The following is a 20,712-nucleotide window of genomic DNA, read 5'->3' on the forward strand; positions in this document are numbered from 1 at the left end:
TAGGAATTAACATAGTTCCTTCAATGTATTACAATCAAATCACATCACATTTCAATCAGCTAGTCAAACACCTTAATATTTATCCTAAATTCAAACAGAAATGAAGGGCAGTTATTTCTTTCCTGAGGGCACAACAGGCCCTTTATTTTTATCTGTATTCAGCATTCTTTATAGCATTGATAATATCCCTGCAGATCACTGAACTTCGCATTGTTTAGATTGCTTGGATGCTTGGGAAGAACAGTGTGATAAGCGACTTTTATGCCCAAGAGGTAAAATGGGACAGAAGTAGTCATGTTGTTTGCAGACTATAACCTTTAATAATCTCAAGGCAGTGTCTGAACTGCCTTATGCACACAGGCATAGTTATAATGATCAATATGCACAAGGGATGTGAGTGTTCCCCAGCTTTGCAATCTCCAATGATAGTTTTGTTTGGAATTTTTATGATTAATAGCCAATTAAAATTCATAAAATTACATATATAAATATGACAACATGAGAACATGACAAAGCATATTTTATAAGAGCAGTAATAGTAGTAATTTGGGAAAGTTCACTCAAATGCCATTACTCATAATCAAATTTGGTCACTAAACTAGGTTATTACAAAAATATTCCCAGGATCTTTTATGACCACAGATGGTCAGCTCTGCAGTTAAGCCAAAAGAAAGTACCTCTGGTACACAATGCCCCCTAATATCCTGACTCAGAAGACTGTGTGCCAATTCCTGACTCATTGCCACTACGTCTGTATAACATGGTGCTGTAATACCTTACACAAATATATTCACTATAGCCCAAAAATAATTAAATTCTAACCCATATCAATAATGTCATAACTGAATATTAATAGCAAGAAGCTAAGAAATCATCATATTCATATTCATACACAAACAGATATTCATATTTTAAATCTCATTGTTCTGTAGAGTGAACTGGGAGCAGTTTTAGTCTGTGTGTAAAAGTGAGCAGCCTAGCAAAGGCACCCAAGGCTGTAAGATTGCAGAGGCTCTGAAAGCATGGGAACAGAACAGTATCAGAAACCCTGGGGCTATTCAGACAAATGACCAAATAAACCCCACAAAGCTGCCCAAAACAACAGTATAGGTGAACTGTCTTTAAAGTTCGCCTATAAAATTACAGTAAAACAGTGGGTTGCCCTGGTACCACTAAGTGAAAATAGGGTTTGCAGAACTGATCGCTCCTGTACTTTACTGCTACATATGCAAGCCTCATCTCATTATCATTAATTGGAATCTCAGTATTTGGCCCAAGGTTTTGCTGATTGTTTTAGCTTGGTCTTGTCATCCATCCTGGAGGATTGCCTGTTCAATCTGGATGCAACATACTGACTCCAAGCAACATGAATTATACTATGAAATGCAGGTAAATGACCTGGCTCAAGGACGTGCTACTACTTTTAAAAACAGTTTAGCTTGGAATTGAGTTACACACAGTACCAGCAGAAAATTAGATTAGCTCTAATAGAAAAATGACCAAACTCAACCAAACTGCTGGTCTCCTTAGACAGGAATTTTCTCTCTAACAACAGACACTAAGAGATACTATGAGAAACCGAGAAAATTTAAATTAAGTCAAACAACCCTCTAAAACAAAAATGCATAATGTACCTATCAGGGAAGTTTCTTCCCAAGCCTTACCAACAAGAGATTTTTTTGCTTGAAGCATATTTTTCCACTAAAGCAAAAATATCTATTTAATAAATTCCTATTATACAAACACACATATTTCTGTACAAGGCTATTTGCTTCAGTGATGTGTTTGTGTGAAGTGGCACAAAATATTTTGTATGTATTTCTTACTGACTTATTCCTGCCTCTCCTATTGAAACAAATGATGAACAGATGCATACCTAGCATTAACTCTGTAAATACTTCATTATAACATTTTCATATAATCTTTTCATTATAAATGATGAAACATATAAGTGATCACAATCTTCTGAATATCTTATGTGGGTTTTCTCCCTACACATATCACTACACATACCTATTGTAGTTTAAGCCCAGCTGGCAACTAAGCACCATGCAGCCACTTGCTCACCCCCTTATCCCAGTGGAATGAGGAGAAGAACCAAAAGTAAAACTTGTAGGTTAAGAACAATTTAATAATTGAAAGAAAAGGAAATAATAAAGAAAAACAAGTGATGCACAATACAACTGCTCACCACCCACTGATTGATGCCAGACCTTGTCCCCGAACCCAAACTGGCCCCCCTTCCAGGTAACTCCACCAGTTTATATACTGGGCATGACGTTCTGTGGCATTGAATATTCCTTTGGCCAGCTATGCTCCCTCCCAGCTTTGTTGTGCCCCTCCTCACTGGCAGAGCATGAGACACAAAAAAAGTCCTTGACTTAGGATAAATACTACTTAGCAACAACCAAAACATCAGTGTGTTATCAACATTATTTTCATGCTGAATCCAAAACACAGCTCTGTACCAGCTACTGAGAAGAAATTAACCCTATCCCAGATGAAACCGGGACAATACCAAATTGGGAGACAGTTTTATTACGTATAGAAAAATGTATTCTTAAAAAGAATAAATTTATTCTTAAAAAGAATAAATTCTAGAATTCATTGTCTCTATAGTGCATACTTTTGTTCTAGTTAGAACAGCTGGGATCAGTTCATCACTGTATGGCTGTAACCCAAAACTGTGTATTCTATAGCCTTCCATGCCATTTCCCAGAAACTGTTATCAATAGACCATTTACACCATCTGCCCAGAGCAGGCCTGACTCCTCAGGCTATAAACTGGGTGTTAAGAGGCCTGCGAGATAAGAGGATGCTCCTGTCCTCACACCCATTGTGGAACTCCCCGCCTTGAGGGAGATACTGGGCATTCCTGCCTGAACTGGACAATATATAATCTTGAGGTCTTGGGACTTTTTTAACCACTCATGGGACCCAGAGGAAGACTGCAGATCACCGCTCTCAACCAGACTGCAACCACCACTCTCGACTGGACTGCAACCACCACTTTTCAACCAGACTGCAATCACCACTCTTGACCAGACTGCAACAGCACTCTCACCAATGGGTTTTCCCCTCTCCTTTTCCTTTGGACTCAGGGGGCCCAATGAACACCACTCTGTTCATGCTCCGAGGTGCTGGGTTATACATTTGGGTTTTGTGGGTTAAAACCAATTGTTTGTCTGTATAATCGTACTTATTGTATTATTTTATTAAATTGTTATTCTGATTTATAATCTCTCTTTTGAGTTGGGTTCATTTCCCCTGTTGGTTTACCTTTAAACCAGCACAACTTTATTACATTTGGAGACCTCTACAGCATAGTAACTACCTTTAAAAATTACATTTGGCATGATTTCCAATTTCAGAGTATTTGGTATGTTTTTCTTTTTCTTTTATTCTGCGAAAAGGCAAAATCAAAATAATCTTTTCTTATAACCTTCAGGTTATACACCTACACAAAAAGTCCAACCTTTTCAAACTCATCTCACATTAAATTGTTTCTCTGTTTAATTTTGCAATGGAATAATTCAAATTGAAGATGGCTCTGAAAATGTGAATCAACTTCTGTCCAGCAAAATTGACAATTTGCTATTCCTTTCTGAAAAGCAGGGATTTCCATTCTTTCTTTTTCACTGTGGACCTCTAAGCAAAATTTTCATTCAGCTGCCCAGAAAAAAATAATGTTTGAGATCTTGTATGGGTGCTCAGCACTTCCAAATGCAGAGGCCACTGCGCTCCCACATCACCTCATGTCTGACCCCAATACAGCTTTCTAATGAGCCCTTGCTTGCAATTAATCAGTAGGAAAAAGCCTTCCTTAGTTTCACCAAGACACTCCACTAAATGGTAGTGATACAAAAAAAGCAAAAATCATCCTAACACTCTGCTGTTACCCAGCCGAAGTAATTTATTATTTTGAGCTTCTGCTATTTACACACATTTACATATTTACTAATACACTAAATGAAATTCTAAAAATTCGTCAATCTCAGTTTGCTTTCCTCTTGGAAAGGGATGTACTATGTTCCTACTACTTAACCTACTTTGAGAGAACAAATCACATGTCTTAACCCTAATTTTTTTTTCTGAGTAGTTTCCTTTTGCTGCTTTTTCTTACAATCTCATTTTTATTGTAGCCCATACTGGAGAGAAACTAAATATGCACATTTGCATATGAAATTGAGTAAAAGAAACCATAGAATGAAAATATTGCTATGAGTCTCCACTACAAAACACTTTGGGACTATGACCAAAGTACTATATGAGGTCTACTACTATTCTTTGAAAAAGTGTCTCAAAATATTAAAAGAAGATATCCTGTACTTGTGGGCCAGATTCCAAATTACCTAAGTCTTTAAGAACAGGTTCAAAGTACAAATTAAGTATTTCACTGAACTGAAGCAGAAATAGATGACTTCATTCTGTAATAACATGCTAGTAAAAGGTCTTCACTTTCTTTTCAGCAATTTCTGTGAACTGTGAACCCTCTATAAAATGTCAAGGAATTAATACAGTATTTCTAAGTATTTTGTACATTATCAAGAGGGAAAATTAGATAGGAATCTGTTTCCATAAAGAAAATCACAAATCATAGGCTTTTCAGAAACAAGCAGAGATGAATAGTGTAATAAATACATCAAAGTAATCCATTAATTGGTAGAGTATGCAGAAGCAGGTACAAGCTATCCATTTCTTCCTAAAAGTGAAAACAATGGCTGCAGAGCAGCCAGCATCTGATTCCTTTGGCACGGAAAGGACTTCTTTTTTTTTTGGAGTTACTCACTAAGAATCTGTAAATATCATACCTTAAGGGGATGGAAAAATTCAATATGCAATTCCACACCTCATACTGTGAATGGAAGAAGAATTTTCCACCTTCAGATACAGCAAATATCTCTTAAATGTTTTTGGATTATGAGATTTTTGGCAGGAATAAGATCTTTTCCTTAAACAGCCTTTTGGACAGAAAGACAGGTAGCAGTTCAGAATTCCAAAGAATAATTTCAGATGGTAGGGAAAGTTAAGTGAGCTTAGTACCAGTATGTAATTACTGTATAAAAGGCTTTGATCTTAGTTCACTATGATTGTGAATTTATCTCATCCTGGGAATCCAGATGGTATTTTTATATTACCTTTTATACAAATTTATACAAATTTATTTATTTACCTTTTATATAAATAAAATAGCAACATTTTATGCCTTTACATATGATTGAGACACTACTGTAAAATTTGTACTACAGTTCTCTTACAGTGACATATAGGGTCTGAATATCTTTCAAGATTTCATAGAACATAAATGAGAATTACTGTTAAAAATAATTCCTCACACTTGTTCACCTATAATATTTGTTTTATTCACTTTTAATGAGGTGCTTTCTTTCCCTGTCCCCTGACCAATCATAGAAATATCATTGTATTGTCGCCTCTTGGGGAGGACCTGATCATCTGAGCTAAGCATATGTATAAAAGATTCTGCTCCAAACTGTTGACATAGGAAGCTCAGATGAGATATTAAGAACAGGAAATGGAGGGGGGTTTTTCCCCCATATAGTGCTTTCAGTAGCAGCCAATTCTGCATGCAAAACCAAACTATCTGAAGCTAGACTATCATCATTTTATGTCACCCACCACATCTTGGAAAGCTCACTTCTTATATTTGCACAGTACCAAGTACCATTATTAAATGAAAACTGCAATCACTAGGTTGACAATTCCCAAAAATTAGGCAGATCCAGCTTGTTTCATGCTAACTTGAGAGATCAAATAGCACTAAGAATGGTGTGTGGTTTTTTTTCATTAAAATTTAAGCATATATGTCTTTGAATTGACATAGGGAGCAGAACTTCACCTCCTAGAATTAATAAAATTGTAATGAAATCTAAAAACTCTACCCATGAAATGCAAAATTATCTCTTGTAATTCCTCACATATATAAAAGGCTCAACTCAGCTGGCTAAACATAGAAATCTAATGCTCCTTCAGTCTTCATAAGGCATGCAAGATATCTACAAAACAACTAACAGTTCGTTTTATCTGCCAAGGCATGGGACTCAAGGGAGACCTACACATTTTTGAAGGTTTGACAGAGGCCACAAGATACCTCACAACACCTCAAATGACAAACACCTACATTCAGTCAATGAATCATGGCCAGAATGTCTTTATAAATAGGCTTCTACAAGATGCTATTGCACATCATAACTTCAAACTGCTCATTATCTACTGGTAGTTCATCTGTTTTCTAACAATAAATAGCTCTGATTTGAGAAGAGTGGGATGTCTAAGGCCATTTGGCATAAACATTTGTCCTTTTCTAATTTAGATCTACTCATCTCAGCTTTGAAATCACATGAATTATATGATTCTTGTTTAGATTACTTTTGTGTTGCCAGTGCACTGTAACATCTGCTAAATAACAGGAGCCCTGTGTGTATAGCTTAGACCCCCCAGGATAAAGTATTATTAAATTCCATTAGTATTGCCAGTCCTCTGGGCCATGTAACATTTCCTTTTACGTCGTTTGTAAACCAACAACTTTAATTATAAATCAGGCTGTGTATTCTAATTTAGTTGCATCCTAATGACTATCTGCAGTTCTTAGCACAAAGTGATAGTAATTTATATACTTTCAATATATAAGCATTTACAGTTCTCCTGACACCTCCTGATCAGTTAGTGTGCCAAATCTTTGTCCACCTTCTGCAAATACATCACCTAGTCTAACCTCATGGTATGCCAATATCTGTCCTGACACTTCCTTTTCAATTATTTCCTACCTCTTCAAATGTAGTATTTCTCAGCAGTGATGTGCTGTTATTATTTAACAGTTACCAGAATGATACCAAATTTATTCCTCTTTAAAAATGCAATATCAAGAATCACAGAATATCCTGAATTGAAAGGGATCCATCCAACTCCTGGCCCTGCACAGCCCCACGAATCTCAACGTGTACGTGACAGCATTGTCCAAGCTCTTCTTGAACTCTGGCAGGTTTGGTGCTGTGACCACTTCCCTGGGGAGCCTGTTCAGTCCCCAACCACTAGGTTGAAAAACCTTCTCCTGATATCCAGCCTAAGCCTCCCCTGACAAAGCTTCATGCCATTTCCTTGGATAAGAGCTGAGATTTTCTTAGTTTCATAAAGGAAACACAAGTCTTCAACTTTGATAAATGTACAGAGAACAAATGACTTTTATACAATTATGCCCTTTGCATTAAATGTAGGAACAGCCCTGCAATATATATTTAGGCATGAAGTGATTTGCCCTGTTTAAAGCAGCCTGCGGCACATATTTTCTTTGGTAGTGACAAGCAAACGTCACCCAGAGGAAGAATTCTCTATAACCCTACACTAACAATGGATTCCACCTCCTCCTCAGTGGCTTGAGGAGGTTGAATCCAGAAACATGATTTATCTCCCTGATGGGACAGGACTCTGGGCTGGGATTCCACATAACTTATCACCAGGGGATTAGGGAATCCTTGCTGCTGTGCCATATCATCCTCCAAACAGAAGATGCCCAGAAAGATACTCACTTAGAAATGACAGACAAGCAAAATTCTCACACCACTCTCAGAAGCAAAAACAGGAGAAGGAGCATTATTAACCCATTAGTTAAGAATGTCTAACAGGAAAAATTCTTGCAATATACTTGAGACCACATGCAGAGTTAACGTAGCAGTCATTGACATATGCCATGCATTTTTTAAGGAAAATGAGGTAATTGTAGTAAAATTTAGGAGCCAAATTTTTATAAGAGATGAAAAAGAAATCTGTTGTATAAATTAATTCTTTGAATGAAAAAAATGGAAGAGAATTTTTTTTGTATCTTAAGCAATGGCAAATCAGGTAAGATTATTTCTCTAGGCCTCAGTGCTGAAACAGCTATCTGACAGAAATGCATTTGCAATTTTGGGCTGTGTGACCAAGGTGTTGCAAGTGTTATTTATACAGTATATCTAGCATGGTGCTGCAGTACATGCAATTTAAATATAGCAGTCTAATACACAAAAGGGCTTTCAAAGACAACAATTCCATGTCATTAAAGATTGGGTATGAACAGCTACTTCTCCTTTGCAAATTCTGTACAACAGTTCTTTTTGTAAGTATTTATGAATTTAGGTTACTTTTCATTAGTTTTACTATCAAAGTTATGACAGATCAGAGTTCCTCAGAAAGATGCGAAGAGGGTCCAAAGGAAATATAAATGCTGTTAAAAAGAAGATAGGTAACCGCTGTAATGAAACTTTTCCTTTTTTTTTTTTCTGTGAAGGATTAAAGAGTGAAAAATAATTTATGTCCATAAAGGTTACATTAATTGCGTGCAGCATCTGAAAAGAGCGTTTGGAGGAGGTGAGGTGAAGACTGTACAATTTTTATCTGGCTTGTGCATCTGTGACATGAGAAATATCATGTGATACGTCAGAAGTACAGAGTGGGGTTCAAAAATGGAAACTCTGCATTTCACTACTTCTTTGTAAAGCTCAGTAGCACAGACCTTGGAATATCTGCCAAAAAAATAAACAGGAAACAGGTCATGAAGACTTCATGTCCTAAAATAAATTCCTTACAGTAGTAATCACAGACCAAGAAAAAAAGTTTTCATCCTTATATTCCTGTTGCCAAAGTTTTAATTTGCAGCTACATGAAGTTTTTCTACTTTATTCTGACCACAATTAAGTAAAAATGCACACTCAAATCTTACTTGAAATCAAATTATTTTAAATTATGAGGACAAAAGCAGTTCCAAATAAAATTTGCTGTCATTGCTCAAAATGCTGAATGTACCAGTGGTATGAACATGTCTTTACTTCAAGAAGGTTAAAATCTGAACAGCACTGACATACAGTTTAAAGGATTAAAAAAATCCTGTTATCTCCATTATACAGATGGGAAATCGAGGCATAGAAAGAATAAAAACTTGCCCAAGGTCAAATAAGAAATCTCTTCAGATACAATGTTTCACTCTAACGTACCTCAGTATAAATTTATAGTTACCTAATAGAGAAATGTGGTAGTCATCTATATAACATACTTCATCACAGGAATCTTTTTCTTATCATGATTTCTAAAAAAGTTCAAACTAACACCATCAATCTGCTGTGAACACAGTTTGGCTAGCCAGCTAAAAGCTTTATCTGTGTCAACAGGCTAGAATATACCAGTGCATCTTGTTTGAAATACTTTATTTTCCAACTAGAAACCTTCTAAAGGCTCCCTTTAGAAGCTGTCTTTTCTCTGTTTACCAACTTCCAGTGTATTGTCAATTGATTTTCCCTTGGATGATAGGACTGGGGCAGTGATCATCAGTACTTGGCACAAGTGAGGCCACATGTCAAATCCTGTGTTCAGTTTTGGGCCCTTCACTACAAGAAAGACACTGAGGTGCTGGAGCAAGTCCAGAGAAGGGCAGTGAAGCTGAGGAAGGGTCTGGAGCACAAGTCTTATGAGAAGCAGATGAGGGAGCTGGGGTTGTTTAGCCTGCAGAAAAGGAGGTTCAGGGGGAACCTTATCACTCTCTACAACTACTTGAAAGGAGGTCGTAGCCAGGTGGGGTTTGGTCTCCTCTCCCAGGTTACAAGTGACAGGACAAGAGGAAACGGCCTTAAGCTGCACCAGGGGAGGTTTAGATTGGATATTAAGGAAAATTTCATCGTGGAAAGGCTTGTCAAGCAATGGAACAGGCTGCCCAGAGAAGTGGTTGAATCACCCTACCTGGAAGTACTTAAAAGACATGTAGATGTGGCACTCAGGCACGTGGTTTAGTAGTGGACTTGGCAGTGCTAGGTTAACAGTTGCATTTGATGATCTTAAAGGTCTTTTTCAATCTAAAGGATTCTATGATTCTATGTTTCTATACGCTTATGAAGGACACTCTAAAACTGTGCATGCACCAATTAAAGAGAGCAGAGTCCCTCATAAAGCTGTCTGGACTATTTTTGAAAGGATAAAAAGTTAAATTAAATATTCCAGCCTCCAAAGCTGTGATCATAAAGGAAGGCTGTGTGATTGATCTGGTGTCAGACATGGTTCACAGCATGTGAACATGATGGACATGGCTCCCTTTAACTACAGTGGATTAAAGCAGGAAGAGTTCTGTTGATGTCTAGACTTGTAGCAGGAGCAACTCAGCTCCTGAGTTGGAGAGACATGGAGAATCCTTCCACTGCAGGAAGAAGGTGACACAATTTAGTCATGACTTGGTAAGAGGAAAATTGCAGTATTCATACATGAGAAATCACATGCACCAAGTTGAGTGTACAGCTTGCAGTCAGTACTTTCCTGTAAGCAGTGTAAGCACCAGGACCACAGTGTGAAGCATCTGTTCACAGTCTTCCAAGCTGACTAATGATCTCAGCACTTGCAGTGTTCTGATGAATAAGGAATGCCAAATGACTGTTTCAGAGCTGGTTAGAGGGTCAGGAGAGGTGAATCATGTTGGCATTATCTAGGGTCAGAGAGCAGAATCTGCTTCCAAGCATCTTTATGAAAACATTCTTCCAGCACTAGACAGTAAGTGCTTCTTACTGCTCATATAAAGAAACTAAGAGCCAGATTTGGTTCAACAGTTTTTCTAGCCTTCATCACAGTCAGATTCATGCTTGCCTCCTGCCTCAGCAATGCCAATTGCTCTAGGTACACACCCCAGTGCTTACATCCTTCTTTCATAGAGGTAGCTCTCACCAATCCTTATTCAACCAGAAAAATAACTGCATATGTGAGAATTAATTACGCAGCCTCCATTAATTATTTACCTGTTGTGATAGGAGCTACAATTAAAATAAAGAAGCTGGGTTTACTGCTCATTCCCTTAGGTTCCTGTCCTAGATAGGGAGAAGTATTATTTTTAAATTATCTCAGTGTTTTGCTCACACTGAATTTTTTTTTGCTAAAAAGTCAAATTCATTCTTCAAGAAGCGAGCTTTTCCAAGACTAAGTGTCTTCAAACTAATTTTCAACAAAGTCAAATTTAATAATTTCCAAGTCAGTAATGCCCAGACATTATCCCTACACTTTGATCCCAAAAATCCAATCTACCCTAATGCACTGTGAGGATACCACTGAAGAAACAGGTTGCATGTTACTCAGGAATTCTAAGGTACTAGGACTATTATATTGATTTTAAAGCACTATAAAGGTGAAAAAGTATTCATAGCTGTTTCTTAGAACACATACTTTGTGTCATAATAAAATATGTACCGAAAGTCTAGTTTTGTTTCTTATAATATTAATATGCACCTGATAACATGAAAACTCTCTGCTTTGCATGAGTCCTGCCTTATTGTCTTAGCCTTTGTTTTGGAGAATTAGCATTCCATTATTTTAAAATAGAAAAAGGTAATTAACCCTGGACACATTTACAATTTAATTTGTTCTAAATTCCCTCCATGACCAAACAAGCAAAATACCAAGTACCATCTCTTCCGAGCAGCAGTTACAGGCATGCAGAACATCCCTGACAGCACCTAGCATTTTGCAGAATAAGGCACCTGATTCAAAAAAAAAGAATTTTGAATGACGGTGAAACACAGTCATCTCTCAGCTAGAAAATTTGCTGTTTCACAGAGTGTACTGTCTGTTTAACAGTTTGTGATAGAATAGACAGATATGCAATGCATATATCTCCAAAAGGATTTTAAGTCAGAAGGATACAATGGCCCAGACCAGAATGTGAGTAGAGTATCACCTCACCATATTCCCTGACATGGCAGTTAAATTATATCTTAAATTATCATACATGGCCAGATTTCAGTGTTGTGCTTCTTGCTGATGAAAATCTCTCTAAGATTCCAGAACGTTTTATGTCTCAAGTACATGCTACTCTGTGTTTCTCAGGCCCTCTCTCCACCAGGCTCACAGATGATAAAAGTATCTGTTGTTCTGCAGAATCCCTATAAAAACACTCAAGCTAATTCCAAGGCCTGTCCAGAAGTAAGTCTATTTGCACTGAAAGCCTTTGAAACTTCTTTAATCATTAGGTATTGCACAATACACCTTCACTGGCTCCACTGAAAATCAGTCTGAACTGTCTTAAAGGCTCAAAATGTAGGTGGAAAAGGAGAAAAATACCAGGGCATTGGTATGTAGCTGCCCACATCCTAAATTTCCTTTGTCGGACCAAAAATTTCTTGTTTCATTGTTGCCATTATGACAGGTGGTAAACTTTCCTTTCAATGAAAGGAAACAAATTCCCTTGAAAAAATACGTACCAAGTACATTAGCCGTACACTGGAGAATTCCTGAGACATCCTCAGTTTCTTCATTACCAGAGCAGTCTGTATAGGAGCATCTGTTTGATATATTGTGAAAATTCTTCTCTGCATCCCTGTAACTACAGGAAAAAAAAAAGGTAACAAAGTTATAACATCTCCTTATACAAATGCAAAGTCAACAAATGTCTTTCAGAAGTGATTACAAAAGGTTTAAACCTCTCAGTGATGGACACTTTTAAGATTCAGCTGGACAGAGGGCTGGGCTATCTTGTCTAGACCGTGCTTTTAACAAGAAAGGTTGCATTAGATGATCCTTAAGGTCCCTTTCCAATCTGGTATTTTATTATTCTATGACTGAAAAAGATTGTCTATTCTCCTTGTTTAAGAAACATCACAGTTCATTAAGCAGTCACCTTCTGACGGGATTGTATAGAAGTAGCACCGAATAGATGTTTATCATTAATGTCCAGAGTATGTATTGCTGCTTCAAAGCACCTCTAAGAATTTGAGAGAAAAAAATAAAATTAAAATCTTATCATAAAAGGCTGTGACTTGGGAGGCACAGAACAAAACGTTACCATGCACCTTTCACTACATCACATTAACACTTACCCAATAACTTGATGCTCAAAATACTGCAGTGTCTTTTGAAGAGTTTGCCGAATAGTCTGAGGCTAGGAAAGAATAATTTAAAGTATTGTGAGATTAGGGAAGCATAGCACAATTCAACTAAAAGATCTTTTAACACACTATTTTTCTCCAGTTTTACTCCTCTTCATCTTCTACCTGCCATACACCCAACACAACAATGGATATGAAATATTATTATTCATTCCTTGTATGTTACTTCATTTAAACAGGAATGAATTTTACAATGTGACATAATTAATACTGCTTATGACTAGCTGCACATAACAAAGGAACCACTTCACTATCAGCTCTCAAAAACTATCACCCACCAATTATCTTACTAATTGAAAATAATTTGAAATAGTCTGCCAGAAAATGCTATTATTTTGTGATGAAAGTATCACCAGGAAAAGACACTGAGTTTTTAAACTCTATATGCTCCCTGGGGCATTTTGTAATAAAGAATATTAAAAGATGCAATTTATTATGGCTTACTTTCCTGACAAGCTATGACTCTTCAGTCATCTTTCAAATTATCAGGAAAGTCAAGTTCATCAAAAGAAAATCATGACATCCTTCAAGCATTTCTATGCTATTTCATTTTAATAGATGTTCACCAAACTACATATGTGCATTAATGTTTTTATTTGTATTATTAATACTACTACAATGTTCGCCAAAATACTTATGTGCATATATATGTTTATTTTCTGAATTACTACTGTTGCTAAGGGTATTATTATTTTGAATGAATTCATGAGAGACCTTTGGGAAAATAAAGCAAATGTGATATCCATGCCATTCTCTTTTGAATTTTCCAAGTCACTTTTGGCAAAACATTATTCTTCCAAAATGACTATTTTGTATGAAATCTGAGAGATTTATAAACTAAAATCATCTTTGAAAGTCTCAGATTTTGTTTAGTGACCTACAGATTCAGCAGTTCAAGAGCTGAGCTTTCTACCTACTCTTACTCATGAGTTTGCAGAAGGAGGTATCTTTCTGACAACGGCATGAAGAAAAATGTGTACGCCAGGCTATGCTAGGTTTGTACAACTGCAAAAACTTCTTTTCTAATACCAAACTATAAGAAATTATCTACCTTTTTGAATTCACGTGTATGGAAATGCATGCACTTAACAAGTGCATAAGAGGGCTTATAAGAAATATGGGGACAAACTTTTGGCAGGGTCTGTTGTGATAGGACAAGGGGTAATGGTTGGAAACTAGAAGAAGGTAGATTTTAACTAGATATAAGAAAGAAGATTTTTATAATGAGGCTGGCAAAACACTGCAACAGGTTGCCCAGAGAGGTGGTAGATGACTCATCCCTGGAAACATTCAAGGTCAAGTTGGATGGGGCTCTGAGCAACCTGATCTATCTGAAGATGTCCCTGCTCATTCCAGGGAGGCTGGACTAGATTACCTTCAAAGGACCCTTCCAACTCAAGCTATTCTATGATTCTGTGAACAAAAACAAGCTCAAAATAGATGCAAACCTTGAAAGAGGTTTTTCTTGTTAACTCTGTAGCAGATGATTACTTTACTTCTCTGTGGGAGCTCAGTTACCTGTGCCAAAAGGCTTTAAAAGTTACATGTTCTCTTGTAAAACACAATGGAAGCACCACAGGAATGAAACTATCACACATCAAAAAATTATCCCCTTCTCAGGGGTACAGCAGGTGTTGAAGTCTTTAGGCCTAATGGGCTACACATGTATTTCATGGCATGTTCTCACAGTGATTCAGAAGCTTTCTTGTGCTCAGCAGGCAGAAAAATCCACTCTTCACACACAGAAAACATGTATTTTCCCACACCAGCAACAAAGCAAAGCAAAATAGCTTTAAGCAAAGAAGACCAGTGAGCTGCCTTCTCCCATCTCCCTACAGCATCTCCCTCAGCCCCACTCCCTACCCACAAAACATTAGTACTCCATCAGTGACTCCTCTGACATGAAATAAGGAATAATAAAAATGTTCGAATGCTAAATTAAAGCTCCCTTCTGGTTCTCCCAAAGTGCTTTTACAGCAATATGGAAGGCAGCAATGCTTGGTATGACAGCAGAAAGGAAGGAAAACAGCTTTTTGTTTTCTTAGGAAGTTTTGCAGCTTACAGCACCTGAGCAATGGACTGTTTTTGCCTTTCTCATTTCTGAAAAACAGATGCTGCACCCCTTACCCAGGAAGAAATGGTTTTGAGTACCTCAGGATTTAACTGTACAAGCAATTTCCTAGTCCCGAGCTTATTTCATCAGTAAATCCCCCTTCTTCTGCAGTGCTGAATGGAAAAAAAAAACATAGCCCATGTTAACTTTCTCCTCTGAAAGCTAAATCGACTGCCTAGCAGTTGTCTGAAAATTTCATACAATCCCATGAACTCACACTCCTTTTCACTGGCAACTCCTATCAAATCTTGGAAATTAAGTACAGACAAAAATAGGGTTTACTATTAAAACATGGGTCATAAACAGAGCTCTATGTAATGTGCTCAGAGCCAGTATGAAAACTGATCTGAGGAGTCACAAATTTTTTTGTCTCTGACATGGATTATTATGGCATGTTGCTGTGCACAGTTAAAAAGCCACTATTCTCACCTTCTCAGTTTGCCATATTTCATCACTGATGAATGTCATTTTGCTGTAGATGTAATTCTGTAACCAGTGCCATGACTAAACAAAACAGCGAGAAGAGATACGACACCTACTTACAGCTGCTTGCAAGGGCAGTTTGGTGTATTACTTCTTCCATTACTGACAATGCATTGCCCACAAGAGAGAGAATGAGCAGGAAAATATTTCCACTGGATGGAGGCAAAATAGCTAAACCTTCTTCTGGAAGCATGACACACATCAGCTCTCCAAGAAGTGTAGTTCTGCCACTCGGGGAAGTAAAAGACAGCTTTTAACCATACACCTCCTGTTGACAGCAATCCTGACGGTGGCAGCCCTGCCATGACAGCCACTGTCACTCCACCAGCTGCCACAGTTTACAAGATGCACTCCTAAAAAAACCTGCCTTTCTTTCTAGATCTCACCTTGCTTTCCAGTAGTGCAAAATCAGTTCAAGTCCTGAAGACAGAGGAGTAATAACTCCTCAAAATCACTTCTGTGACTAAGTGGAGAAAATATTTATGAAGATATTTGTCTAAATGAACTCGGAATATTTCTAAATTTTTATTTTTTTTAACTCAGACAGTTTCCTCTGAAAATGGATTTTAGTTTAAACATTGTGTACATTTTTTTTCTTTTTCTTAGTTCAATTTTCCCTTCTTGCAGATTCATTGCCTCAGTTTTGCAGACAAAGGAAAAGATCTTCCACTTTAATTGCATCCCTTGTTATAAATGTCTTTCCTAAGGCAATCAAACATAAGCTTTCCAATCTTCTTAGAGGACAGAGACTTTAGCCTATTCCCTAGCCATTTTCTGTTGCCTGTGAAATGTCTTTCACTTGATTGTAACACCTTTGGAAATAAATGGTAGCGTTCATCTGCCCAACTGTAGGCACCCAAAGTGATTCATTTCATCCTACAGCTGGCATCTAATACACGCCTGAGGACTCAGTCTTTATAAATACCCATTTCTTTCTTTTGTCTAGAAAAGACATTGAGTGATTGCTTTAGACTTCGACATCTTTTAATGTTTAAGTGAGGACAGACAAACCCCACCCTGAGGTGACAGAACTCCACACAGTATCCCAGATGACTCAGTCTAAATTTACATAAATGCAGTTTCGAATTCTCCATTCCATTCCTTCTGCATCCTAAGAATATCTAGACAGGATCAGGGAAGAAAGAGACTCTATGGAACAGGGAGGTCCAGAGCCAAGAGAGCAGCCCAGTGAACAGACAATTCCTCCTTAACCCTAACAAATTTTCAAAGATTTTTCCTTGTAAAAGCTAAATGATTCCTTGCTGAGCTTCAAAAGAACTTCAGCAATCACGCTGTTAAAAACTTGAGTGCTTAAAATTTGAAACATGGAAGTTGAAGCACCAAAGAGCATAACAGGCTCAGTTAGAAATCACTTTTTTCCTATCAGAATTTCTTCAAGTAAGTCCGTCTGGTCAGGAGGCTCCTCTGGCCTACTGTGCCCTGGGGAGTTGCAAAGGCCTTCTTAGAGGAATCTGCACCTCTGTGTACCAGAGAGGCAGGATACCATGGATCCCAGCCAAATCAGCGCTTTGAAGCTGAAAGTTATAAATGCTTCAAATTTGAAGAGTTCAATCACAAACTCAGCAGATGCGTAAGACTTCAATTGCCAGTTCCACTGCTGGTGATCATTCATTAATGAAAAACTTTTTGTTTTTTCATATTTCAAAACCAATTTTAGTCAAGTCTTTGTGCATAGGCGATTACAGATCTCTAAGCACACATGAGCAGGTGTGCATCTGGCCCATCCAAAAGAAGATAAATGGCAAAACAGTCATTTTTAGAATGGCTTTTTTAAATATTTATCCCATGATCATGTAAGCAGTGAAAAACTTTCTCTCCCTGTCCTTCTGGTCACCAAAATATTGAATTAAAGTGATTTTAAACAAAGAATCAAGGCTCCAGCTGAAGACAAACACTTATCAACATTCCTAAGTGTCAGGAGTGGAGAGATAAGCATTGAAATTGATGCAGCTAGGGAAAAGCAGAATGCAAAAAGAAAAGGAAGGCTCCTTTGGCATCCAACAATTTTCTGATGATGCAGAAAAGAGGAAGGTCTCCTAGCAGGTCCTGTACACCCAGGATCCCTCCCTTTCCCATTCCCAATAGCTGGAGAATGGAACCAAAGGGAACAGAAATCAGAAATGGAAAGCAGACTCAAAATAAGCAATTGTCTGAAAATATAAAAAATAAATAATCTTTGGGGGGTTAATTTCAGTCTTTCTGATAATATAATCAGGAAAAAATATAGCTTTGCTCTCCGGCTTCTGAATAATTAGGGTGCACTCATTTTTTCTCTGCAAGTATATGAGCTAAAATGTATTTTTTCTTCATGAACACCAGCTTCCCAATTCCACATGTTTGTAGTTTAGATAAAAGCACCAACTCCTTGCAGATCCCCATGACTAGCACCAGATTTGGTATCAAGAGAGGATGATGCAGACTCCCCAGGAGGGGACTCTTTGGGTATAAAGGGCAGTATGACTGACAGCTGGAGACAAAACAAGCTGCCCTGCAACAGCTCACGATGATCTAGATGGGACCAGGTGAGGATGAAGTGCCTGAGCTCAGTACCACTGGCAGATTAACCTGAGATCATTCTGCTCCTCAGTTCATGCAAACAGGGATACTCTTCACAGAGAAATACTTGTGCACATTTGAGAAAATGCCCTTAATTTAATAAATAACATTGAGACTAATAATTTTACCCGATACTATTTCGTAGCAACAACAATGCAAACACTGTGAAGAAATAAAGCAGAGCTAAATAATAAATAGAAATTATAACTTCTGCATCCCCAGCTGCCTTTCAACTAGAAGAATCACAGACATTATGGATGGAAATTGCCTATTAGATCATCTAGTCTAACTCCTTGACAGTGAAGAATAAATATCTCAGGGTGCTATCCCTTATAACACCGTCTGGGATCACTTTTTTCATCTTTGAATTTCTGCCATGTCTGAAATGGATAGAAGATCTGTTTTGTGCTGCAGAGAGAATGTGTTCAGTAGGTAAGAATATAACAGGTGATCTACTGCTAATATTATATGATCATCTTTTCATGAAGATAAGATCTACTACATAATAGTGTACACTGTATAATAATTAGTGCTACTCCAGCATATTGATAGGAAATGATAGGCTTTACATGGCAGTCCTTCTCAAGGAATATCTTCGACTGAGACAGAGAAAGAACCAATTTTCTCAGTATAACTGGACCTAATTTCATATGCAGATCTGCAAAGGTATTTATCCCTTTGAAGCCTATGGACAATTCACAGAATTTTTGGCTTAATTTTAAAACTCAGTCTGAGAATTAGCAAACAGACACATCTAGGAAGAATCTGGATATGAGATGGAACAATTTCTTTTACTCAAAGCACTTTATAGCAGCCTTTAACAATAGCACAAGAGGTAGAAGGAAAAAGAGGGCTTTCCTCTGTGTTAACATTACACATTTTACCAGAGTACACCCAACCACTGCAAGGTGGTAACTGGCTCTGCTCACACAATTTCAAATGAAGGACATTCACCCTCATTTTGATGTAGCCATGAGGGCACACTGCTTTTTGAGGGGCATATATTAATGATCGTGACATTCTCATCTACTTTATGTCTTTCTCTATCTGCACCTGGACACTTTGGCCAGGCTACAGGCAGAGAAGTTCAAAACAATTTAGATCAATTTTGTGGGATTAACACTGGTGCTGCCACACTCTGGTTTGTCAGCCAGCGGGTCAGTTTTGTCTGTGGGCAAGCCTGTTCTTCCACAGGGATTTGCTCACAGCTTCCAGGCAGCAAAGATGCCTGCAATGTATGAATGTTACTGAGACACATTTTTTTCCCAAGCACTGTAGGGAAGTTAAGATTTCAGCCTGGAACGGCACAAACATTAAGAAACCCAATATTGCTCTAATCAGTCTAAACACTAGATGTCAAATATTTAAATTCACCCTCAATGAAATGACCTCTAGGTCAATACTGCAATACTTCAATGCTGCAGGCCTTACGATGCAGCTAAATTTTTTTTAACATTTTATTTGCCAAGGCTGAATTTTCCTTGCATGAGATGTTAGAATACTGAACAAGACAAACAAAACCAACCATGATGCTTATATTGATTAAAGTTTTCCAGAACGATCCCATTTAAGACACCACAATTCTATTCCATGCTGTGAAATAACAGATTGACTGGCTATTGACTGCTCGTGTGACTTTGTTTATAAATTAATTGAATGATACTTAGCAAAAGTCTGATTTTATTAAAAAATCTGATTTAAAAAAAGAAAATCATCCTGTTTGCCTGCTGGAATTGAAAGTTTCTTATTGGATGTGCCTTTCTTAACCACTTTCATGCTTCACACCCACATTCTTGAGAAGGATGTTAGTCGTAAAGCTCATCCAGCCTGGGCTATCAGGCGAATAAGCTCATCACACCACTGATATGGAATATCATTTGACGTTACCTTATTTCATTCATAAAGATAGGTGGAAGTCATTTCTACAACAGCAGAGTTTAGCTATATCTGGTGGGTTAATGTGAGTCATAAGGAGCTCAGAATACTCGTGCAAATTTTTTTCAAAAATCTTATGCAAAATCAATTTGCTACCTCTCCTTCTAGTGGCAGCAACTTGTTATAGCTTCTAAAAGAAGTAGCATTCCTTGAGACTGAGTGGTAGAGGCTTATGATGGAGCCAGGTTAGATATAAGCTGCTATATTGTAACTTCTCTGCCAAAACCCCACCTCCACTCACTGGAGGATTCACCTGCCATTAAGCAATTTGAAGTTACAGCAGTTCTGTGACATAAGTAATAGCCTACACCGTAACGCAGATGACTGCCTTTAGGTTCACTTTTCTCCCACTGTCGGGAGGAAGGCCGTATTCAAAAAGACAATTCTTGAATTCCAACTATTTGGCGGCATCCAGTAGCAGCTTCCTAAATTAAATAGGAAAAAAATGTTCTTACTTTAATGTGTCTTCAACTGGGCCTTTAAAGAATAGCAGAAATAATTCTAGATGAACAGAAAAGTATAACAGAGGTGATTTTCACTTAATAATATTCACAGTTCAAGAGATGCGTTACATAGACCATTCAGAAAATAAAATCAAATGTAGATGTTAGTCAGTTTAAAGCTGTGTCATGCTGTAATTCTCATTCCGGAAAGATCAGTATAGCACTTGGGGGTACACAGTCTCCTCTAAATGAATGCCCA

General features: G+C 37.6%; 1 protein-coding gene across 1 annotated transcript in view; it reads right to left on the reverse strand.

Moving 5' to 3' along the window:
• The window catches only part of GUCY1A2 (guanylate cyclase 1 soluble subunit alpha 2), a 150,015-nt gene that overhangs the window by 124,462 nt on the left and 4,841 nt on the right, over positions 1-20,712 (reverse strand). The window contains exons 2-3 of the mRNA XM_064645213.1: positions 12,834-12,895; positions 12,219-12,340 (exon numbers count right to left, since the gene is read on the reverse strand). Of these exons, the coding sequence (XP_064501283.1) occupies positions 12,219-12,340; positions 12,834-12,895 (184 nt within the window). The remainder of the gene's footprint in view (positions 1-12,218; positions 12,341-12,833; positions 12,896-20,712) is intronic.

This window comes from Pseudopipra pipra, chromosome 2, assembly GCF_036250125.1.
Source record: "Pseudopipra pipra isolate bDixPip1 chromosome 2, bDixPip1.hap1, whole genome shotgun sequence".
In the NCBI taxonomy this organism is placed as follows: Eukaryota; Metazoa; Chordata; class Aves; order Passeriformes; family Pipridae; genus Pseudopipra; species Pseudopipra pipra.